The sequence below is a fragment of the Eurypyga helias genome, unplaced genomic scaffold, assembly GCF_000690775.1.
Source record: "Eurypyga helias isolate BGI_N326 unplaced genomic scaffold, ASM69077v1 scaffold2487, whole genome shotgun sequence".
Lineage (NCBI taxonomy): Eukaryota > Metazoa > Chordata > Aves > Eurypygiformes > Eurypygidae > Eurypyga > Eurypyga helias.
Window position 1 is genome coordinate 35,054 of NW_010262199.1, and position 24,987 is coordinate 60,040.

A 24,987-nucleotide genomic window follows, 5' to 3' on the forward strand; every position below is an offset into this window, starting at 1 on the left:
AACCTTTAAACCTTCTCAGTGCTTCTGCAGAAGTTCGTTTGTAGTCGACGAAAGACAATGGCAAGTGTTTTGATTGAACCGCGTGTCAGGCTCGCCGTAACAGCAGGCGTTTCAAAGGGGATGGCGAGAGGCTGTGTAAACAGGACAGGATGTGACAAGGGAAAACAAATGTTTCCTGCTCTTTAATATTTAAAGGAAATAATTGAAACAGAGCCAAGGAGTTTGCCTAGGAAAGAAAAAGTAGTGTTTATTCAAAGCAAAATAACTGTAAATCTGCGAGGACAATGCCAAGGTCTAGCTAGGAGAGAGAGTTTACTTTTCACAGGTGTTTGTTTTTTGAAGGTGGCAGTTGGCATTCATGTTGCTGTGTTCTGCCATTGTGCTTTTGTGCAGGGTAACTTGAGCCATTACTTGGTGCGTAGCTCTCTGCAGGTTACTCAGGCTGGTTCATTTCCCTCCTTTAAGTTTATTTTACTATTTTCAAAATGCAGTCGCGGCAGATCATCAGGCAGATTGATAGGTTTAAGTAAAAACAAGGGATTATAATGATAACGTACCAGGTAATGTACCAAGAATAAGACAGAAATTGCCCTGAACTCAAACGTTTGTTAGGCCAAAACAATTACATGAATGTTCATTTATATAGGGAAAAATAAGAAAAATTGTGGTGAAAGTACTAAATAAATATTTGTAAGATAAGGATGTGGCATAAGAAAAGTTGCTTTCTGTTTCACCCTTAGATTTTTGTCTTCGAGGGCAATGGATTTATTACCTGGATAACAGTTTTGTGAACAAGTATTGTAATTTAATCATGAGTAGTTTTTTTCTCAAAATTCCACACTGTTGCTTGTGTGAGAACTGAAATTAAATTGACTAGCAATACTAATGAGAGCTTCTAGATAATGTGAGTATTTGGAACAAATTTGGAAATATAAACTGTAGGGCTTGAAAAGCATATTTGAAAGGTTTGGTTTGTTAAAATCCGTATGAACTTGTTTATTTTAAAGCTAGTCCCATAATTTTCTGGAGGATGGACTCGTGATATCTAAAGCCTGCGTAGTTATAGAGAGAAGGTACCAGGAAGCTGCTGTACCTGGTCTTGGGGCTGCATCATCCTGCTAGAAAACAAAACCAGCAGAAAGAGGAGGTTAGTCCCTGTTTCCAGAAGTGTTTTTCTTTTTTGTGGGGAATCATTCTCTTGGCTGCTGACAAGGTGAAATAAGGGTTCTGTGCCTTGGCCCTCAACCAAAAGTGCTTACCATAAACCAAAGGTCTCCTCGAACATCTCAGCAAAGCATGTGATAAACTCAAGTTGTGTCTGATCTGCTCTGGCAGTGCCCACAGTTTGACTATGAAGAACAGTTTGGGGTTTTCTTCATTAGGGGCTCATTTCAGTCCTTGAAGTTCATCCTTTTTCCTGAGAAATGGCTTCGATACATCTTTAACGCACCATGGCTTTCCTGATGGAGAAGGCTAAACAGAATTTCTCTTGTTGCTTCAAGGACTAACACCAACACATGATGCTTGAGGGCCAGAAGGAAACACGAAGTGGGTTTTATGACAGAATCAATCCGAGATTTAATTATAGGGTTACTGGGAAGAGGGAAAAATTAAAATAATGGAAACATTTTTTTCAGCCACCTGGGAAAAATCTTTTGGTTTCTTTGTACAGTTCATAAAGGGAGACAGAAACGTATCATACCAGATACAGAATAAAAATTAGAAGTTTGTTTAATGCGTTTTTTTGGGAATCTTAAATGTCCTTCTTTTTCAGAGAAGTTATTTTGTATGTAGTAGCTAGAATATACGAGTTCAGTGAAAACTTGGTTTTGAGGCTAGCTTTGAGACAAGCAGTGTCCATGGCCTTGACAGCACGTGCAGGTGCTGTTTGAGTTCTGCTGTGTTCAACAGCATGCACAGTGTTTGGAAAATTAGACCTTACCTGGACAAAGATGACAATACCGCTGAGGGATTTCCCCAGCCCATGATAGTATTCTTTCTGTGGCAATCCCAGTTTTAGCTTGAAGGTCATGTTGCTTACTGGAAAATCACAGATGGTTGGTGTTCGAAGCCATTGTGAACACGTGCTGGGCCTGTCTTTGCCTGGTAATGGAATTTCATTAATTCATAACAAAACTAGGGTTTGGACAGCTTATATAAACACAGTGATGCTCCTGATTCCTTTGAAGAAAACTGAAGAATTACATGAACTGAAAAGGTTTTGTGTGTCCTAATGCAGAGAACAAAAGTGTGCGTTACTACAGTGAAGCTGAAATTTAATCATCTGCATAAAGTATTGAACATACACAGTTTTGCAGAAACATGTAATACTGTGTCTAGACACATGAACTATTTATACAAAAACAAAGGCACAGTGTACGGTATGTGAGGATAAATCCTTGAGCCAAATGTAAAAGAACTGGATTTGATCAGTTGGCAAGCATATTGTCTCATCAAAATTAAATGTGCCTGAGGATAGAAGTGTAGGTAGTTTGAACTATGCACAGCAGCAAACATATATGTTACTCAAATAATAAGTTCAGTTTATAAAGAATGTTACGTAGTACAACTGCATTATAGAAGGGGTTCTTCAGATTTAGATAGTTGTTTTAAGGACAGTGCAATGTTCTGTATTATAAAGAGCCATTAATTCCAAAGAATCTACAGATGTGCTGAAAACTGCAACATGGTGTTTTTTCCAGCCTTTTTTTATTTTTTTGGGCCCTAAAAATTTTCTCCCAGAATTTTGCCTATCCATATTTTGCAGAGTAACATATATGAACTGGCTTTTTTTTAGTCAGCTTTCAGGGACCATGCTGAAGCAGTCCAATGACTGTCAAATTGAAATCCAGTTTGCAGATCCAACACTTGGCTGATACCTTCAACCAAAATTAGATATGCTATTTCCAGAGACTGCAGGTTGTGATTAGGTTATTGCTGATGTTTGTGGGTTAAAAAAAAAAAAGGAGGGGAAGGGAACCATGACACATGATGTGAGTTGTTAAAAAAACAAGACTCTGAAACAAAATCAGTATTTATTGAAAGGAATAAATGTTGGAAAAGAAATAATGATTGTTTGGAAGTTTCTAAAATACAGAAAGGAAAAGAACAGGGCTTAGCATTCACATAAATAGACTTCACCCCTCTACAGCTCCCTTTCTGATAGGTTACTTTTTAAGACACACCTCTGTTAGAGTTGGGCTTGCTTTAGTGTTTGTTATGTGACATGAACGGATTGGAGACAGTCCCTTGGCCTTGGTGTGCTGTAAGGTTTATGTTGACATGTGCCTGTGATGGAAAGAGCTGCTTGGTTGCAAACACTTAGAAAATGCAATTTGGAAGAATTCCTGTTTTGTGAGAAATTTTGCAAGATTTATCTTGTTCCTTATTTTTGATCAACTGGAATAAAGTCCACCTCCCACTGAACAAAATTCAGGTTGGCGTTTGAAGAGAGAAAAATGGCATCAAACTTTCTGAATTTCTTTCTATAAAGATCAGGTTTTATTTCTGTGGTTTAAATAACTAAATATTTATTGTATAAATTTAACATTAAAGACATTTGTCTTTGTTTTCTAACATAGACTCTCTAGACATTTTCTGTCACAGAATCTGTAGACATACCTTGACATTGCATGTCATCCCTTCTAATAATTGGGGTGGTTGGCTATATTTGCACAGGGCATTGCTTATTTTAAGGTGAATTTAGATGGAAGTCAGTAATTGAGTTGGATCACAGGAAAAGCAGTTTATAACTGGAATAGCATAAAGTGAAATAAATGATGTAACATGTCACTCTAGTGTACTCCGTGGGGACAGCCAAGGATCTCGTCAGCTGAGAAGTTTGCTGGCTGCCAGGCAGCCTTCCCACTTGCCAGATGGGCTTTGGGGCAATAACTCAAAAGCAAGTCCCACTCGAAAGGAAGAATTGAAATAGCAATTGCATTGTAGTTCTTGAGGTGTTGAATAGATAGTGTGGCAGGTAGATGTTGGCTGGCTCCATCCATCTTGCTATGAGTTAGTTGCAGTAGGGTTAAAAAGGGCACAGCTAAATTAAGGAGACCAATCACAGACGTGAAAAATGTTAGCAGCATGTATTCTGGCACTTCTTACGTTACATGGTGATCCTGTTAACACAAGCATCAAAATATATCCTGTGTAGCTGGACTGCTACAATCGTTTACAAACAAACTGCTGTTGGCACAGCTATGATGTTTTACTGTTAGATATTAAATCTAGACTGTACTAACCTTAAGAATGTGCCCAGCCACAAGGAGAAGGCAAATGACTTAGAACTGTACTGTGATCATGTATATCCTGAACTTTTCCTGAAGGACTCTGGACAGCTCTGCTTTTTATGGTCAGCATTTTTGCTCATGTGTCAGAGTATTAGCCATTCTCTGTCACTTTAAGAATATTTTCAGTCTTGGATGCATTTTAGGAGCAATTAATTAAGTGGACAGTGGTCTTCAGTCCTTATGCCAGGGTGGATGCCCTCTGTAAAAGAGACATAAAGATTGGAGTAGAAGCAATTACTTTTGATCAGGTTTTAAATGCATGAGATGAATGTTCAGCAATGTCCCTGCTCCTAATCCAGAATGGATTTACTGTCTTTAGTGTTATTAGTCTGCCTAAACATGTGTATGATCAGTTTATTTCTGGGTGACTTTCTGTTCTTTTGTCATGTAAAGCTATTTGTTTTGTGCTGCCATGAGCTCCTGTTCTTATTTTTTTTCTTTTCAGTTCTGGAAATGTAGAGTGACAATCACCTCTTTTTATGTTGTTTTTTGTGGGTGTTCAGTTATAGTTTTGAGGATGTCCCTTCATTGAATTTGTCATGTGAAAAATTGTCATGTGTGGAGTGATGCCTTAAAGAATATGTGCAAGTCTCTGCGAAGATTTATACTGTGCCATGCCTTTGAATGCATTAATCTCTGTGGTGGTCACTGGGGAGACTCAGTATGTGTACCATGTTTAGCCCCAGCCATATTTGGCCCATGATTTATAGTAGTAAAGTACTTGCATGCTCTGTGAGAAACATGACTTCCAAAAGAACAGATGTCACCAGGTTCTATGATGTCAGGTACCTTCAAGGCTACCCTGGTTCTTCTGAGAACAGCTGTATGTTGTAAATACTGTAAATCGGTCCACTTATAAGTTTCTCAGGATTTAAAATGACCTCCAGGAGTGAAAATTCATGACTGAGAAGCAAGCCTTTTGCAGCATACGTAAACTGTTCAAGAGGAAAAACTGCCATGGTTTGTCTGCATTTGCACAGGTTTTTTTGTTTGGGGTTTTTTTTTTTCCTTTTCCAGTGAGGAAACACTATTCATGACACACTCCTCTATAACCTTCTCTCCTGTAATCCCCATATTGGTGGAAGTGTTTATGTAAACCTTCAGGGATTAACTCACACAAGATAAGCTCCTGCACATGTGGTTTTTTTTTTTTTTTCTTGTTGTCTTACATGCAGATTTAATTTGATATTTAGAGCGCAAGTAATTTGCAGTGTACTGGGGTGAAAAACCTAGGGCCCAAAAATCAGAGAGACCCACAGCCTGATTTCATACTATTTGAGGGATAGAACCTCCCTTAGCCTTCCCATCTTAATTAGTGGCTTTTTATTATTCCCTTCTACAAAACAAAACAACAAAACAAACAGAAAAACCCCTCAAAAAACCCCAAAACAAAACCCCATACAACCAAAAAAAAAAAACCACCCCAAAACCAGATGGGACTGCATGCAAAAATGTCTGTATATAATAAGGTGAATTTGCAAAAAATAAGTGAGCAGTTTCATGAATAATTTCCCGTGCTGGCAAAGTCCAACGTTTTTGTTTGTCTTAGCAGAAGGTTACGCACTGAATAGAAGTCTTGAATACAAGTAAGTATAAGAGCAGGAAGGCTTCTTCCCATATTTAACTTCTGGGAGAGATTTTTATTTGCACTTCTGAACGGTGGCCTTTCCGTTCTGAACAACCATCGTTGTTTTACCTCTGGGATGTGCTCTTGCAGAAGGCCTGCTCTGAAGGCATCCCCGTGGCAGGGACCTCTGTTGAGGATGGTGCACAACTTTTAAACTTCTAAATGAGGAGAACCAGGGTAGCAATCAAGGCATGATTTCCCCAGTCTCCATGGCATTGCATTTAACATGATACAGAGTACCTCTGGAGAGAAAGAAGATAAAGATCAGTCTTAAGGATATATCACTAGAAGTCTTTTTTCTTCTTCTGAAGGTTAAAATAAATTTGAAAAGGTAGGAGGAAATGGGGAGAAATGCCAGGTTAGTATTGTATCCACTAGGAAAGGGTTCTCTGCTTGGGGTGATGACAAGTCAGTTTTCCACTGTTGTGTGTCTTGTTTGTAGGACTCAGAAGCGGTTGTACCTGCTAAAGGTACTCTGCGGCCTGCATGGCATTCTTCATGCAACAGCCTTGTATTACGGCAGCTGTCTGATGGATTCGTTTCACCTGACCTTCCTAAATGGCAGGGCTCTGCAAAGTGGAGATCTACACTCAACAGCCCTGTGGAGCCATTACGGGCCATTAACTATGCCGAAAGGGAGTGGCTACTATGACAGCTCCTGTGATATCTACACTGAGTATTTTGAAGGTTTGTCTGGGTGAAATCAAAAGTAAACCTAGTCTAGCCATATAATTTGGATGGTGGCTGACAGTGCCTACAGAATGAGCATAAGACCAGATCAGACATATCATGGTACTCTCCAGAATGCGCTTTCATCTTCAGTGATTTGTGCTTCCAGTTCTGCTCCTGCTAGAGGTGATGTCTTTGTATTTTAAAATCTTTAGTCATTCTATCCACTGTGAATTTGTCCTTCTCTCCTGGAATGCCTGTAAAATCTTAACTTCTGGCATCTTGGGGCAATGGGTTTCACAGCTCACAGGATAAAGGAGTATTCAACACATTACCAAGAGCCTTAAAAGACGTTTCTTGTCTGTGGCCAATAAAAAGGAAGAATAAATGCAATATATATAAATTATGAATAAAAAACCAATTGTGAATAAAATTTAACCAAGAGTACAGCATGCTCCGCTTACCAAATAACTAGTGAATGCTGTTCCATCAGGCTTCCAAAAGCATTTAGATTACTTGAGATACATCCTGACAGCCCCTCACTGTGGTATCCAAGTTAAAGAAGTTGTTCAGTACCTGAGATAGTACAGAGTCTGTGTGTCCTATTTGTAACTGGTTTTCCACTAGGATTTCTCAATTACTTGTAACAGCAGTGCCTAGAGCTAGTTACTTTGCATACACCTCTAATGGGCTTTGTTGTTTACTACATGTAACCTATGTCAATAACAGCATGGTACATCTTGTCACAGTCATCACAAGGATTACTTCTAAACTGTCAGGCAGTTCTTGTATCTCCACATAGAGTCTGTCAAACGAAAAGGATGCTGAGATTTAATCCTGTGCTCTTCAAAAAAATTCAGGCTATATGAGATACTATTTTGCACTCCTTTTACAAAAATAGGCCTTAACCAAATTAATGGCTTGCTACGAAAATTTACTTCATAGTTTAGAACGGTACTTAGTGTCACAGGTATGGTTAAACGGCACTAGTGGAATTGTGTGAGGTGTCAATACTTGGGCTACCTGTGCTTGCACAGGGTCTGTGTTCTGCGTAGCTGGTGCCTGTCACAGTGGGATTCTGGTACTTGGAAGAGATTTCCATGTGCTTTCACAGTTCAAATGATGACGTGGCTGCTTTAAGACAGTATTGTTCCTACCTGTCCTGAGGCCAGTTTTTTCTGAGTGCTTTTTTTTATTTAAAAAAACAGTGGTTATTTTTTTCTAGGCTGTCTCCTAATTTGCTTTTCATGTTCTTAAAAATGTACTGGTTTTCCTGTAAAGTAAAATGGATGTATTTTCATATAGAAATGAATGTACTGTGTATCCCAGTTCAGCTTGGGAGGTCTTAATATTGTGTCATACAATGGGTTCTACTTTCTTCCTCTTTCATTAGCTACTGCTTTGTGAGTTGTGATGTCAGTTAAAAAGGCAGATGTTCGTGCAGGAGGGTCTGATGAGCCCATAAATTTTGCACGAGTCTGACCTAGATCAGTGCTGGCCATTTGCTTACAAGCAGCCTGGCAACGCCCCTGCACCTAGCCTGAACCTGCTCTGTGTGTTGAAAACCTGGAAGAGATGTCTAAGAGAAAGCTTAGAAGCCTTATTTTTGGAGATGAAGGATAAAGTCAAGCACCTTTTACTATGGCTGCTCTTTGCAGCTTGTGTCAGGTATAGAAACTTGTACCTCAAGGAAAAGGCCTGCGGAAAACCTGGGCTGAGCCAGAGCAGCTGCTTGGTAAGCCCAGAAAAAGGGTCACTGGGACTCTCTGGAGATCCAGCCTGCTCAGGTGTATGGTGTGCCTTGCAGCCAGATAACTGTATCTTACTGTGACTGTAGTGAAACTCTGCTGTGGAAACGTGCTGGGAACAGATGCATTTCTGCAGACCAGGCACAAGATAGGAGGAGCACTTTGCTGTAGAAGGGTTTCAGCTTTTCCCATAACAACAGTTCTTTAAATAGGAGTGCTGGCATGCAATCAGCAAATGAATGTCCTTGCTGAGGACTGGAAAGACGTGTTTACTGGTTGAAGTTCAGCCACTGGGTGTTTCCAAGTTTTGAAGTGCTCAAGCTGACTAGTGCTAAGTCAAATGGAGTGACACTGTGGGTGCAGAGGAGGACACAGTGTCGCAGCTGGTGTGCACTTGGAGGTCCCCATGGGAGCTCTAGATGGCTTTTTGTTCCTGTTGTTTGGGTGGTTCAGGTTCTGTCCCTACAACCATTGTTCAAACCCACAGATCTCCTTTTGCCAAGGTTGCTCTGACACGGTTTCTCGCTATTGAGGGTGCTGCCAGACTACCTGCGGTACGCACCTACGTGTTTACCTACTTGCTGTGAAAGTTCACTGTTGCGTTTCTGCCAGCATAAAGAGCCCGCCCAGATAAACCTCTGCCTGCTACTTAACGCTTGAGCGAGGTTTTCTCTGAACTCAAGGATGATATAAATGTTTAGGCATACTACTGTGTTTTTGAAAGACATTTCAGTTCAGAAGACTACTTAGCAGACATAGAAGGTAACATCACCGCTGGGCTCTGGGCAAGAAAATGAGGTGGGTACTGTGCACAAGCTAAGGTAAATGCAGAGGTGTGGCAACCAATAATTTGTCTTTCAAACAATGTAAGTGCTGCAGAGGATGTGAACCCGAATTCAGCCTGCTCACAGGCTGGAGAGAGAGCTGTTCTTCCTTCCCCCCTTCTTAGTCCCTCTCCCAAGATACGTTTTTGGCAGAAACCTTACCTGCTCGGGCACCCTATCTGCTGTGTGCAAAGTGATCTGAATTCCTTCCCTTTCTGCCTCCATTGTAGGGTTTTTTAACGCTTAAAATGTGTCTGCTGTTTCCTGCTGTGTAACACCTATTTTTTTCCTCATCGTTTATTTTCCATATGCTGGCAAGTGGGATTTTGAAGGTTGCAAGAAAAAAAAAATCTAAAGGTTTGGCAGTCTCTAAGTTAATTCTATGAAGGAGCTATATGGCATGTGGCAATTCCTGGGTGCTGCCTTCTCCCTTACTGATTTGAACTTCGTGCTAGTTTCACAAAATCCTACTGAAGTAAATGAAAACAGAAGCAGAGGAACTTCTGCACAAGTACAGGCTGGGCAGAGTATGGGTACAGAACAGGACTTGGGGATACTGGTGGATGAAAAGCTGGACATGAGCCGGCCGTGTGCGCTGGCAGCCCAGAAAGCCAACCGTATCCTGGGCTGTATCCAGAGAAGTGTGGCCAGCAGGTCAAGGGAGGTGATTCTGCCCCTCTACTCTGCTCTGGTGAGACCCCACCTGGAGTACTGCATCCAGCTGTGGAGCCCTCAATATCAGAAGGATATTGATCACTTGGAGCGAGTCCAGAGGAGGGCCACAAAGATGATCAGAGGGCTGGAGCACCTCTGCTGCAATGAAAGGTTGGGAGAAGTGGGCTTGTTCAGCCTGGAGAAGGCGCTGGGGAAATGTTATTGCAGCCTTCCAGTACCTGAAGGGGCTACAAGGAAGCTGGGGGGGACTTTTTGCAAGGGCGTGTAGTGACAGGACAAGGGGTAATGGGTTTAAATTGAAGGGGGGAAGATTCAGATTGGATATAAGGAATAAGTTCTTCATGGAGAGGGTGGTGAGGCACTGGAACAGGTTGCCCAGAGAAGCTGTGGATGCCCCATCCCTGGAAGTGTTCAAGGCCAGGCTGGATGAGGCTTTGAGCAACCTGGTCTAGTGGAAGGTGTCCCTGCCCATGGCAGGGGGGTTGGAACTAGATGGTCTTTGAGTCCCCTTCCAACCCAAACCGTTCTGTGATTCTACTTTGGAGTGGCCAACAGACAATGTCTGACTAAGCTGTAGTACCTCATGTGCATCCCGCCTCCTAAAGGGAGAGCTGCAGAACTGTAAGCTTAAGTGGAGATGCAGCGTGAGGCAGAGCCAGAATGTCTCAGGAGAGAGTGGAGGCAATGGTCTGTGGGCAGTTTAACCTTCACCACACACCTCAGTACAAAAAGCACTGAGCATTTGCTACTTGCTTTTACTTTTCTTGCCATTGCTGAGCAACTCTGAAGAAGATGCCTAGAGCATTTTTCAATGTACCTTTATTTAACACTGTGTAGAAAAGGCCAGGGACCTCATTCCAAAGAGATTCCTGCTCAACTTCCTGCTTTTTGTCTGTACTGGCTGTTTTCCTGTGCCTAGAGGGGTTAACAGTGATTAGTATGGAGTCTCCATGGAGCATTTTTATTTCAAGTAGCATTTCAGAGCAGATGTTTATGGAAGAGGCAGTGATTTGATGTGCAGTTTTAATTATTTGTCAGTTCAGCTTGGATTTATTTCAGCCTGTGTACCTATAAAGGCTGGAAAGAAATCTGTCAGTGTTAACAAAATAGATCGGCCTAGAAAGTCAAAAATGTACAATTGTAAGAGCGATGTTAACAGCATTAGGTAGGTAATCAGGGTATGGTTTTTTTTCTGACTCGCTGTTTTGGATGGCATGTGTACAATTTAAAATCCCTATACTTAGGCCTGCACAGCATCTAGCCTCTGAAACAATTACTTGGACCTACCTCACTGTGGATGTTGGTTTTTTTTTTAATAGCTCACCTGAGAATATGACATTTTATTAAACTTGGAAAGGGCTCTAAATGACAGCTCTGAGGCTGTCATTTAACCTGATATATGACAGTTTAATCCTATAATTTTCCTTGGCATGCCCTTTTCCCCTCATTTCCTATCCATTCTCTCTGAAATCTCATTTGTGAGAAGGATGGATTCCTTGACTCCCACTGCAAGAACTCAAATTGTCCTTGCATGTGCAGTAAACCCAGCATGCCCCAAGTGCATTGGAATTTATTGTGCAAGGCCCTGACCCAAAACGAGGTCCTGAAAACTTCAGACAGACAGCCTTAAAGTAGGTATTGCATCTCAGTTGAGTGATGACTGTGTGATCACACAGGCTCTAACCTGCCAATCTTGTTCCTTGGTGTATGCAGGGCATCCACCAGAAACTCCCCTCTCCACTCGAGGACAGACTGTTGGGAGGTGGGATCTGTGGGCATGGAAGCAGGACTGTTGCACCACAAAAGGGTGATGGAGAAGGGGTTCTGCAGAGGGAGGCACAAGTTATGGGTATGGGGAGGAAGAAGAAAAGACAGTATTAGATGCCAGCCATGACCCTTCCCTCTGCTGCAAATCAAGAGTATAAAGCATTAGTACATTGATGTCTGAAGAGGCTCACCCATGTATTTCACGTGTTCACTCTGTTGTAAGATTTGATTACAGACTGAGGAAAGGAAGGAGGCAAAAGCAACAAAGCCTTAAACATGTAAAACTATTAAGCGAGGCTTTCATTTATAGCAATGGCTTCTATTCCTGTTATTCCTGTACCTTTAGCAGTTGAAAGCTTTTGAAAGAAATCAAATTCATGACAACATCTCAGAGCGGTCCTGAAGGTGAGCCCGTTGCCCTACAGAAGAAATGCTGGAATACAGAGCTTGTTTCCGGTGACCATATTGCCTCGCCCTGCCACCTCCGTGGCAAACACCCAAATGGGGAAAGAGAAAGAATAACAGAAGGGAGAAAAGCAGTTTGTTTGGTGCTGAGTTGCAACAGCAGTGCTGGAGACAGGCAGGGAGTGCAGTCACATCAGCCAAGCTTGGGCTGGCTGAGCAGGGAGGCCAGGCTGTCCCAACCCACCTGCAGTTGTGCTGTGAGAGCCACAGCCTTGGCAAGCTAGACCAGGCGTAAGCAGAAGGCAGAAGGAAATAGGACAAGGTGGCAAAGGCATAGGAGGAGGGGTGCTGTGGGGGCTGGGAAAGCCTCCAGCGGACCAGCATTACATCCTAGGCAAACCTTTCAAGTTCTTTGCCTCTGAGGCTATGAGGAGCCATGTGTTGGGTCACAAGCTCTGTGGAAAAGCATCTGCTCCACTGGATCACAAGATGAGGGAGTTACTGTGGCTCCAGGCCATGGCTGGTGTGGAGGAACCAGGACCTAGCAGAGCTGCTTTTGGGGCAGACATGCCCTCCAGCTACAAGCCTGCACTGGGAGGAAGCTGTGGCTTTTCCCAGGCCATGCAAGCTACAGCCTGGCCTATTGGAGAATGTGGGGTCAGGGCTGGGAGTGGCATTGCTCAGCAGGAGCTGCTAGGTCTGCATGGGTGCGCAGCCGCAGTGGGGAAAGGTAAAGGCGCCTCCACCACCGCTGGCTAAGGGATGACTAAGGCCACTTGATTCCCAGTGTGGGCATGGTCCCACAATGAGAGAGCTTTGTTGTTTCACCCACTGGCTTTCCTGGTGCCAGGGTCAAATTAAGGACATGGAGCTCTGCAACGGCTGTAGCAGCCCATGCTCTCCTACGTTTGTGTTGCCAAGCTAGCCTTTGTTCCCAGCATGTTGACTTTGGGTAATTGATTTCTGGCCTCTCCCAACTCTTATTTTCCAGTCAGTCTTAATTGCTACGACTGTTTTCGTTTAGACTAACCCTTTTTTTACTTTTTATTTTCTGCTGACCTTAAAAACTCTTTTATATAGAAGGCTGAGTTGGACTACTTTCTCTTCAATTTATAGCAGAGGCTTCCATGCAGACAATTAATCTTAACCTGGAGTGCTCAGATGACTTATTGAATATTATGGAAGGATATACCAATATCTACTGATGGTCTCTAAATTAGCTGTGAGGATTTTTTAGTAATTTACTCTTTCTGGGCTCCCTAAGAACATGAATTCAGGTTGTGGTTGGAACAGGGAAAAGAATAAATTATTCTAAAAACATGGCAACTACAGGGGGATGATAACAGGGACTAGACTACTGTTCCATGGCACTATGAAAATGGCACGTGCTATGTATTTTCTTCTCCAGAACTTACTTCACTGATAAGTCAGCAGCAAAGATGAATGCAGCAAATTTCTGAAAGTAACCTGTTCTTTAAAAAAGCCAAACAAACAAAAAGAACACCCCAAAAAACCCCCACCAAACCAAAAAAAATCCCCAGCACATAACAACAACCTCCACTCCCATCTCCCCGCTCAAAAGATACACACATACAATAAATCTGTGTGAAAAAGGCTGGCAGTAACTGCTATGAGGGTAAAGGGCAAGACTGTTCACAGAGCTACAAGTTCCTTTCTTCTTCACTAGGGAGAAGAAACCCACGTATCAATGTTCAACATATAAGAACAAAAATCACCAGGAAAATGCTATGACTTTTGTCTCATTTTCCTTGCCACAGTGCCACATTTTTGTTTTGTTGAAGAAGCCAGATTATTTGCAGAATTTCAGGCCATTCTCAGCATTGTCCTAGAGTTAATGACAAGAGAACTGCATTTTGAAGCAGTCTCTTATTGGGAGGTGCAGATCCCTGTGAGAGTGGCTGCAGCTGTGACTCCTGCAGTCTCCTCTGGCCATGAGGTACCTTACAGGATCAGTTCTGATTCAAGGGGTATGTAGTCCTTACTACTGACTCTAAATGGAACTAGTCATTTGAGAAATACTTGTCATTCTTTTTTCGTGTACATAAATTTGATGCTTGAAAAGAGCAGGAAAAAACAAGTAGCTAAGTGATCTCTTCATGCTTCTGTCCAAGAGTCTTCCACTTTGGTTCTGGGGGTGCCACTCCTGAATTTTCTCTTTCAGTTTTTGTCTTGTGTCTTTGTTCCAGTGGCAGAAACAAAAGGCCTTGGATTTCCATGTTGGGGGAGTGAAATATGTTGCTTATTCCTCTTTGTAATGGGGGTTATCTAGACAGTTTAAAAAGAAAACAAAAAAACCCCTCAACCAAACATTAAAAAAACACACCCCCAAAAATGTGCCTGAAATCTCTGACCTTTTTTTAAACTGAATCCTGCTGTGCAGATGCTGCCTTCTTCTGACCTGCGGAATGTTGGAACTAAAATGAAACGTATTTCGTTCTCTCCCTTTGACAGAGCTCAGCACATGTTGAAGGAAATCAGAGGAGCAGTATTTTGGCATAAGCACCCAAAATCCTAACACACGCACACACACTGCCTGATATTTCATTTCAGGTTATAAACTGGATTACAACATGCTTTCACCCTGTGGGCATTACCCAGGGAAACCAGGCTGGATCTGCCAGATGCATAAAACCAACCTGGCTAAATAATTGCCAAGTGGAAAGTAAATGATGTATGCAGAATCTGTATCTTTAACGGGAATTTAGATTACATTTTAGTCATGCTAAAAGATCATTAATACTATTTACCTCATCAGCCCAAGACCGGAATAAATACTGTGATCTGGAAACTGTGCTTAAAGACCTTAGGACAACATTTTAAACTTCCAAGATAACTATATCTGTCCTAATTAAGTCAGTGTAGCACTGACAGTATTTAAACCCCACATTTTCTTCTTGATGCAAATGGACCCTTGTGTCCTTTTATTTGTGGGAAGCTTTGTTAGCCTCAGTTAGCTGAAATACTTGCATGTGATTTTTTTTTTTTTCCAAAAGAAAAAATTCACTGTATTTAGAGATGCAAATACTACCTTGTCTGCAAAACCCACCAGCTGTTATGCTGGAAGACAAAGCTAATTCTGTGTTGCTTTACTTCAGTAGTTTCTGTGTTCACAAGCATCTTAACAGCCTTATCTGCATAGCTGAAAAATACCAGACACCAAATTTCTTTTTATTTCCTTTGGTAACAGCCTAGTAAAATCTGAACCAATCTGTGATTTCAAATGTTTAAAAAGAAGTAAATAGGTCAACTAAGAGACTGCACCTTTGCATTAATGTCTGTACGAAAGTTGAACAGACTGTTCGCTTTGTTTCTCACGTTCCTTGAATATGATTCTACTAATTGCTGCCTTAAATATTTGACTCAAGTCTGAGTCAGGGCAAACACGCAGCTCCGGAGTAGGAGAAACTGCTGCTGGTTTGTGTGTCAGTAGCACAGCTTTCTGAAGAGGTTCTTTGCTTCTGCTTCAAACATCTGGAGAGACAAAGAGCGTTCATGGGGTCTTTTCTTGTCACCGAAAGCTGGAGCAGGGAAGAATTATGTTCCAAGAAATACTTTGAATCCTGGAAGAATCGGGGTGGAATTACAAAGTGTTTAAGCTTTATCTCCTTTATAAATGAAAGTGGTCTCATTCCATCTGCGGCGGCTGTCCTGGTAATGGACATTATGTGATATTAACTCTCCCCTTTGGAGTTAAAGCCTTATTCTGATTTGCCTGTAATATTTGCAAATGTATTCCTTAGTTGCATTGCCGTGCCAGATGCACAGTGGTAGCTGTCTCCGCCCGCTAATCCTGTAATAACATTCTGGCGACCACATTCAATGGCCCTGCGCAGAGCCTCCGAACAGCTGATTGCTGAGTAGGGAGGAAAAAAAAAAGAACCCAGCGAATCTGGTTGCAGCTCTCTGCTGCATCCCTATCCCACAATCCCTTGCACCGTTTGCTGCAGTCCTTCTACACAGCCTGAGTGAGAAAAAGATGTGCTAAATAAAGATTGATTGGTCTGAAGCCTGAAGGGGTCTCCCACTTGTAAATGACCCGGGGGAAAAAAAAAATTCATGACGACTTCACTGGGCCTCCTCTTATTCTTCCATTTTTCTCTCCACCTGTCCTTTTCGTGGAATGGAGCGTCATTCCTTAGAGCACAAAATCTGTTGTGCATCTAATAATGACCGTGCTGTGATAGGATTCTTAAACAGTTTTACGCGTGAGGCTTGAAATGTTAACAGATGATGGTTTGTTCGTTTGGATTACTGCGGAACTGCAGCTCCGTCCCTGCAAGGATTTTATCCTCAGCCCTGCACTGATTAAGCTTTTTTTCTACAAAGATGGGTAGGTCTTAAATGCTCAAGTTTGCTCGGTGTTATTCCTGGTGGCTGCTGCTGGGTCGCTCCTTACGGTTTGGCCCCCGATCCTTCATTATGCTTCTGCATGCTGTGAGAATGAAGGGGGCTGCCGTGTTTCGAACAAGGCACCAAACTGGTCACAAGAGTGGGAGAGTAAGAGGTGCAAATGTAGCTCATCGAGCTTTTTAAACAAGTGGACTGTGTGGCGGTTATGATTGTTAATTTGCTCAGTGTGTTCTGTATCAGCTAATTCTGGGGCTGCTGCTAGAAACGGCTTGAATGTACCATTATTCCAAAGGCTGTGGCCAGGCGATATACCTGTTTTAAGGACTTTTTAAACCTCCGCTCCTCCAGTCCTTGAAGCAACATTAATTGAGGTTCCCCACCCTTTCTTAGTGCTCTCCAGGCCTAACGTTGCCATTGGAAACCTGTTCATTCATAATGCATGAATAGACCCTCTGGGTTGTGAATACCATTGATAAGAAGGGGATGAAGGCGCTGCGAGCAGTTTGTTCTCCGCAGGCTGTACTTGCAGGCTAGCTGCAGCTCTGGCTGGGTGGAGTTCGGTGATAGCAGTGTATCAGTAACAGAGAATTCTGCTCTTTTAGGAATAAATCCAGGGAACTGAACAGACAGTTACAAGTTTTCCCGATGTCTTTTCTCCACTCGGCAACACCAACTAACAGGGAATTCAGTAACTGCTGAGGAATTCCAGAGCTCGTTTGAAGATGCCTGTAGAAAGGGTGCACATGGCTCTATTTATCTGAAACAGCTTTTCTGGAATTGTTGTTTGCTGTACCCTAATGAGTTTTTGGTTTTTTTTTCCCTTTTCTAATACTATAAGTTCTTTTCATATGGGTGGGGCCACACCCTGACTTTCATTCCTGAAGGCGTGCATGCGTAGCAGGGCAAGGCTTTCCTCCAGCTTAGAGAGCCATTGTCTTCCCCTTTCTTTGCGGTACAGCATCTTCTGAGTGAAAATTTATAGTCGTATCTCCAAGCAGAAGGAAAAAGAACCATGATACTTTTGGGGTGGCTGGAAAGATAACAACCCTTGAGCCTCCAAAGGATGACAAAGAGTATACATTTCAGAACCCTTTTCTGCACTTGATTTAGCAAACCTGAACTGGGTTTCCAGTGTGTGCTTCTTGTGAAGAAATGGGTGGGGTTTTATGTCATTTGGTGCAATGTTTCACAAAGCTTTGGCTTTGAATGTTTAAATTATGAAGTGTAAATATATGGAGAAGTGATTCTCAGACTTATTTTCAAAGCTCATGCTTCAGCTGCTCTCTATTACATTGTAAGACAGCATGAACTGCCAAAAAGAACTCTGGCAGTTTCTGAGCTCAGAAGATGCTACTAGAAAATAGAATGTTTTTCTTGTAGACATAGTGTTATTTCGCAACATCTCCCACTGCTTCAGATACATCTTACATTGCTGTAAGATATACGTTGCTTACTTACGTTGCTGTTTTGAGGAACTGCTGTGAGCCTGGTAGTAAATCAGAATAAAAGCTGTCTTTGGCAAAATTCAAAAGCATCATCTACAATCTCCATCTTTTCCTCACCTGGTCTTTGATTGTACAGTTGCTTTCATTGAGTCAGTGGGCAAAATCACCCTTGTTGTAGCTACATCATATTCATGATAAATGCGTCAAAGGTGGAGTTGGCTCAGGGAGGCTTCAAAGCCCTGGAAATTCCATACTAAAACAACTTCTTTAAATGAACCCCTTGGGTAAGAAGTTGTTGTACCAGGTAGCGGTCAAAGCTTGAAATGTACTGCTGAAATTCTATTTTCAGGTGCATGTTTTAAGCTTGATTTATGAGAGTACAGGGAATAAACGACAGTCATGGCCTGCTGCATTTCAGACAAAACATCATATATTAAAAGTACTTATTTCTGAATTGTTAATTGTTTCTTTCACTGCCAAAACTTAATGTGTCAACATTTGAAAATTAAAGGGACTGGAATGAGCTTTGTGTATGAAACGCTAAGAACCACCTGGTTCTACAGTGAGACTGGGGGAATGTAAAAGACCAAGATGAAGATCAGTTTAAATCAAAATGAAAATTTTTAGGCAGCAGGAGTTTTCCTTATATAAACAGTATTTGCTGTTGTAGCTGTATTTGATGGCAGAAAGATGAAATTACAGAAAAAAGCTGGTTGCTAAAGAACTGTCTTCTGTTAAATGACAGGCAGCATTCACTGGAGAACTTTCATATCTTAAGTACATTTTTTTAAAATAGTCTGTGCTTAGTCTATAACAAAAAACTACAGTGTTGATAACGTATCCATGTCCTTATCGAAGAAGTCTTCCTGCTTCTGATTATCTTGAGTGTTTTTTGAGTCCCCACCCCTAACTTCTGGGGAGGGAGAGTGGGAGGCAAACACAGCTGTATCAGTGGTGAAATGGATTTTCTTTTGCAACATGTCACTGAAGTTCTGCATGTTATGCTGCCAAATGCATGAATATGTTCATGCATGTCTGACAGTCTGCTCCATCTACTCCGTTTTGTGAAAGATTGATGTTTTGGTTCCAGTTCTTGTAAAGCCTTTTTTTATCTCAAGCTTTTAAAAAGTAACACAGGTTCCTAATTGATCTCCTAAGGTTTATTGTGTGTGATTTATGTACCATTTAAATAGATAAAATCAATATGTGCTTATGGAATATTCACATTTTTTTCTTTACTATGGGGAAAGAAATGAAAAAAAGTGAAACAAATTATCAATCCTGAAATCATGCATTTTTGGGACATGAACAACCATGATATTTTACAAGTGTTATAGCAATCTTTAACCTTGCAAATTCCCCTTTCTTGGAAAGAAAAAAAAGGGAAGCAAAGGGTCTACCCTAAGCGTTTTCCATAGAATTACATGTCAGTTACTGGTGTGCGTATTTTTATTGTGAATAACTTTATGCTGCTGTACTTGCTAGCACAGAGGTGATTCCCCAGGAACCATGATCCATATTCACTGGCATTACCCTAGAAATAGCCGCTTGCTCGATAGTAAGGAAACCATACCTCTACGACTAAATACACCACTGAGCAAGAGCAGCTGGAGTTCAGCTCCGCCAGACCGGCATGCTGTGCATTCAGCAGAGGAAGGAGATGCGATGAAAGGCTGCTGATAAAATGGTACAGGTCACACAGGTCATTGAGGAGCTGAGTGACCTCTGAATGAGCGCGGTCAGCACCAAGGCAGAGGGAGGGCTTGTTATTTCTGTCTTGGAGAGCCCACACATCAAATTGTCTGAAATGGATGGCTAGAAACAAAGATAGAAAATGTTTAGGGAGGAAGTTACTACCTCTGGAGTGCAGCCGCAGCGAAGGAGCCCAGCTGGGCTTGCTGCTCATGCGACGAGGAGCCCCCGTTACGCTGTGGGTGTGGGAGGACTGGCAGAAAGTGCCGTGACGAAGATGCTGCAGTCAGCTCCCCAGGGATTGAGCCTGCACCTCCCAGTGCTCCAGCTCACTGGAGATGGAGAGGAGTTATTGCTGGACCACCCTGCCAAGGCCTCTGCTTGTCAGGCTTTCTTCAACTCTTTTAGCAGGCAGGTTACTTTCCTCTGAGGTTGCTTCTTTTCTTTTCCTCTTGTCTTCTCTTTCCACATATGAATTCTGTTGGCTATAATCTATACCTCTGGCTGAAAAGAAACTAAGTTTTTCTCTCCCTGTGCCTTGTTCCAGGACAGGAGGAGTTCCAAACCTGCTGGCGTTCCTTTAACCTGCAATTTTAATTCCATCAGTCAGTAGATTTTTTTTTCTTACCCTTTTGATTCATACTTTTTATGCCAGGGCTATGAAGAGTCATCAGTCCTAGAAACATGATTCTTACTACTCTTTCTTCCTAGAATGTCTTTTTTTTTTTGCTTTTATTATTTGGATGTGCTTCATGTATCCTTCAGCCTACCTTTGCTGATTCTCAGCAGCTATGGGTTGCCTCTTCTTTGCTCAATTTCTTTTATCTTGAGGCTTTTCATTTCACTTACCTCCCCCCTGTTGCTGATGAAGAATTTGAGCACTCCCTTTCCAGGGGATGACTTGTTCTGGAGGTCCCTTTTTGGGGCCTTCCTGGAGTCCAAACCTACCGTATCTTTGGCAATACCAGCACTGATAAGGGAAAATAATGTTAGGTGAACTGTTTTCAAACTCTGTCTGTGATGCAGCCATTTGACTGGCTGGTGCAGTTCCAGTTTAAGCATTTTGCCAGAGGTACTGTAGACATAAGAAATCCTTTGTTTGTTAGCACTGGCTGAACCTGCTGGCACAAGAACATTCCTATAGTGATATTTCTTTAAAACCAGACAGCCCTGTAGCTCTTTAAGGCCAGAAGCAACAATCCTTTCCAGAACGCCTACTCAGACAGAGGCATTATGTGTGGTGTTGTAAACTTGGCTGACTGTTTCCCAGGCTCTCATCACTAATAAACTCTTTTAGAATTTTAATTCTTCACTGGTTTTGTTTATGTGGTATGCTGGTTTTGGTTGGCATAGAGTTAACTTTCTTCACAGTAGCTGGTACGGGGCCATGTTTTGGCTTTTTGTTGGAAACAGTGTTGATAACCCAGGGATGTTTTTGTTACTGCTGAGCAGTGCTTACACAGAGTCAAGGCCTTTCCTGCCTCTCACCCCACCCCACCAGTGAGTAGGCTGGGGGGCACAAGATGGTGGGAGGGGACACAGCTGGGACAACTGACCCCAAACTGACCAAAGGGATATTCCATACCATGTGACATCATGCTCAGCGTATAAAGCTGGGGGAAGAAGGAGGAAGTGGGGGGGGGGGATGTTCATAATCATGGCGTTTGTGTTCCCAAGTAACTGTTACACCTGATGGAGCCCTATTTCCCTGGAGATGACTGAACACCTGCCTACTGATGGGAAGTGGTGAATGAATTCCTTATTTTGCTTTGCTTGCATGTGTGACTTTTTCTTTTGTCATTTTTACACTTCAGATTCTCTCCCCATCTCAATGGGGAGGAGTGAGTGAGCAGCTGTGTGGTGCTTAGTTGCTGGCTGGGTTTAAAAAGCAACATGAATTCCTGCATCAGGAAGAAACATGAGTGAATTAGTTGTTGATTTTGTTATTTTTCACAGAGTTTATAAGCCATTTTTCTTCTTTTTTTTTTTCTTTTCCCCACCCCACTCCAGCAGTGTGCAGGGTAGAAGGGAACAGGACCCATATGTCAGTGGTCTAGGATGGCCAGTGAAGGCTCCAGCATCCCAAGTCCTGTGGTCCGTCAGATTGACAAGCAGTTTCTGATTTGCAGCATATGCCTGGACCGTTACAAGAACCCCAAAGTACTTCCCTGCCTGCACACTTTCTGTGAGAGGTAAGTCCTTTCCTCATGCTTGTAACTAGGTATTTGTGTCATGCAACAAGCACAGAACTCTGCATCCTTTAGTGAACAGAGGTTTTTCTTTTTACTTGTTACGTCACAATAAATTCTGGAAGGCTGGAAAGGCAGGGGTGTAGAAAAATAGTTATTTGTGGGAGGCGAAGAAGAGACAGCAGTGGAATATTTGTAATACATTCCCTTTATGCAAGAATAAATAAAATGTAAATCCAATTAAACTAATGAATACAGTAACAACAGTGTGAAAGGTGATGGCAGTCAGAATTTGCACCTCAAATTAATAGTTTCAAATTTATACTGATTATTTTATAATTAGAAACAATAAAAACATTCTTTGTTGATTTACTGAGCAGAGAAATAATTATCCCACCCTGTAATGTCCAAGGGTGAGACATGATATAGACATTATTAATAACCAGTGAGTAAGTGGCTTCATTATTCTGTAGCTTGGTTGACTGAAATGGAGGAAGTCTGAAAAGAGATGTAATAAAACAGCAACCTGCCTTCTACTGTATTCGGCTGAATGATTTGCATATACTTAGTGATACATTAATGTTGTTATGTCTCAGACGTTGGAGAGAATACAGTGTCTGCAGAACAATTATCTGAAGAATTGTTAGTTAGAGTTCTTTGTGTGACGATGGAATGCAGCTCTGTGGATTTTATATTGAATGGCATGAGAATTATAATAAATGGTATTTTGTGTGAACATCTGGTTCAGAAGATTTCTACCTCTTAGTTAAAATTGTGGTATGCAGATATAATTTTTTACAGGGGGCAAGAAAAACTGTGGATCTCTGAGTGTGTCAGATGAAATTGTCTTTTGTAGAAAAATAGGAAACTCCAACTTTACTGAAGTCAGCAGTGAAACTCTCACTCAAGTCAGTGAAGTCAAGATTTTTACCACCGTATCTTAAGTTTCTTGACTTCAGTTCATGTGTAAATCCTAAGGTCAGCTTCTGGTTTTCACTGTAATCCTCTTATGCTGATCTGGTTATGGAGAGAGGCTGGAAGAACTCTTCCAGTGTACTGCCAATGTGCAAAGCCTAAGCTCTCCTTTCACAGAGCCCTTACTGGAGGATCAGGAGACAAGCTGCAAAGGGAAGGGTGAACAGTGGTGTAGGCAAAGCCCTTGGAAGTGGAGAAGAGCTGTGTAACTCTGTGAGGACACACCTTCTTGGTTGGCATCTCAGGAGGAGTTTGGTGTAGTGCTGCTCTACTTTTGGGTTCATTAAGGACTGCATTCTGCTAAGCTCCTGTGCTATGGAACTGTACTGAATTGCCAGTTGCGGTTGGCTGGCGCATGCCCAGCAGCTGTTAACTTGATTTTTGAGGCCACAAGTGGCACTGTCACCTACTCCAGTCTGCTGCACATTGTTGATCACAGAACTTTTGTGTCAGTTCTGTGAAGTTTAGTTGCCCTAAAAAAAAAAAAAAAAACCAAAAACCAAAACACAAACAATCCAGCAACACCCCCTCACACACATATGCATCAAACACAAGCAAACAAAAATGTCCTCTACAACTGCCCTTAACATAAACTGTGATAACCAGGGACATGCTTCTCCATGTACTAAAGAGAGCTCTGTTGATTCTGGCTATCTGCCAAATAACTTTCCTAATTGAAATAAACGGAAACATTTCCATTGGTTTCATAGGGACCAGATTTTAGCTCTGAAACACTAAACCCACAAATACAAGTTAATAAACGAGATTCTATTGGCAAGAGAAAGGTCAGCCACTGGTTAGTCAGTTAAAGACACAGGCTCAAATACTGGATGCAATAACTCCATGCCTGTCAAACTTTATCTGATAGTTTATTATTTTTACTACCCTGTGAGCAGGATGTAGTAGATTTCTGGAAGCTCGGATCCACTCTGCATGAATATCTCAAAGAAAGGCACATAATTCTTACAATGATGTCAGTTTATTGAACCTTTTTTTCATGTGGCAGAGTTAAAAATATTTGAAGGAAAGAAAATCCCTATAACCACTTTTACTTCTGTAGCTTGGTGATGTACCTTTCCTTTTATAAGCACTATTTCAAACCAGTTAGCAGTTAAACTGAAGAGCTTTTTTCCCCTTTGATGACACTTTGCCTCTCTTTCTCCCCTTCCACCGCCCTTCCCCATAGGTGCTTACAGAATTACATTCCAGCCCATAGCTTAACACTTTCTTGCCCCGTGTGCCGCCAAACCTCCATTCTGCCAGAGAAAGGGGTTTCTGCACTCCAGAACAACTTCTTTATCACCAACCTGATGGATGTCCTGCAACGAACGCCGGACAACAGCATTGAAGAGTCCTCCATTCTGGAGACGGTCACCGCTGTTGCTGCCGGCAAGCCGCTCTCGTGCCCCAATCATGATGGAAACGTAAGTGAGATGAACTCCTGTGTACAGGTACTGATACCTACTGACTCGTCTGGTTCATCATGGATATTTTGTTCTGAAAAGGTAGTGGGGGAATTGGAATCACACTGGGTTTTGATTTTATAATATGCTAACAAAAGACAGTGTATTCATTGGCAAGTACCCCCAGCTGTGTAGCTGTTCCCAGGTTAGTACAAAGACAGCTCTGACTCTGCTCATTTCACAGTTTTCAGTGTTAACCTGTGTGGCTTCATGGTAGGCATATGGGCTCTCCTGTCTCATAGCCGGGCTTATGCAAACATGTAAGTAGACCACGCTGCAAAGCTGAGTGATGCTATGTTGTAAACTGAATGCTGTGCTTCTATGCAAGCCAAGAAACATGTGCCAGTAGTTTAATACAACTTTCTGGGGACTGTCTTATTTGGTACTCAGTTTAGGAGTACCGGTTCTATAGCAAGAATTCAGCTGATAGGTAGTGATTAGTCTTAACAGAGGAACAGCTCAGTTCCCCCTCCTTTACTGACCTGCTGAAATTAGTTTGACTTGTAGAACTGATTTGCTCTACACTCTGTTTAATGAATAACTGGTGTAACTTTTAAAATGTGTTCTATACCTGTGTGCGCAGTGGTTACTGATTAATACAATCCTAGTTTTTATTTCCATTTTATTGGCTCCTCTTAAAATGAATCATAGTTCTTTTCTGATATAACAGTCGCTATAGGAGCCCTTTGAACGTGAAATGCTGAAAAAAGTTACAATTAAGAGGTTACTTCTTTTGCATTTTACATTATCAACTGATGATTCTTTGGGTGTGCTTAGAAAAAAATGGTTTGCCTACAATTAAAAGTGTGTCCTTATACCTCTTGGAGAACTCCTTTCTAGGG

The 24,987-nt window shown here is 41.9% G+C and overlaps 1 protein-coding gene across 2 annotated transcripts in view; it reads left to right on the forward strand.

The window, feature by feature from the left end:
* Nucleotides 1-16,039: 16,039 nt before the first annotated feature.
* Nucleotides 16,040-24,987, forward strand: part of TRIM2 (tripartite motif containing 2) — a 39,825-nt gene continuing 30,877 nt past the window's right edge. For both annotated transcript variants that reach the window (XM_010155612.1, XM_010155613.1), the window contains exons 1-3: nt 16,040-16,361; nt 21,529-21,710; nt 23,869-24,106. In XM_010155612.1, the coding sequence (XP_010153914.1) occupies nt 21,577-21,710; nt 23,869-24,106 (372 nt within the window). In that variant the 5' untranslated portion in view covers nt 16,040-16,361; nt 21,529-21,576. The remainder of the gene's footprint in view (nt 16,362-21,528; nt 21,711-23,868; nt 24,107-24,987) is intronic.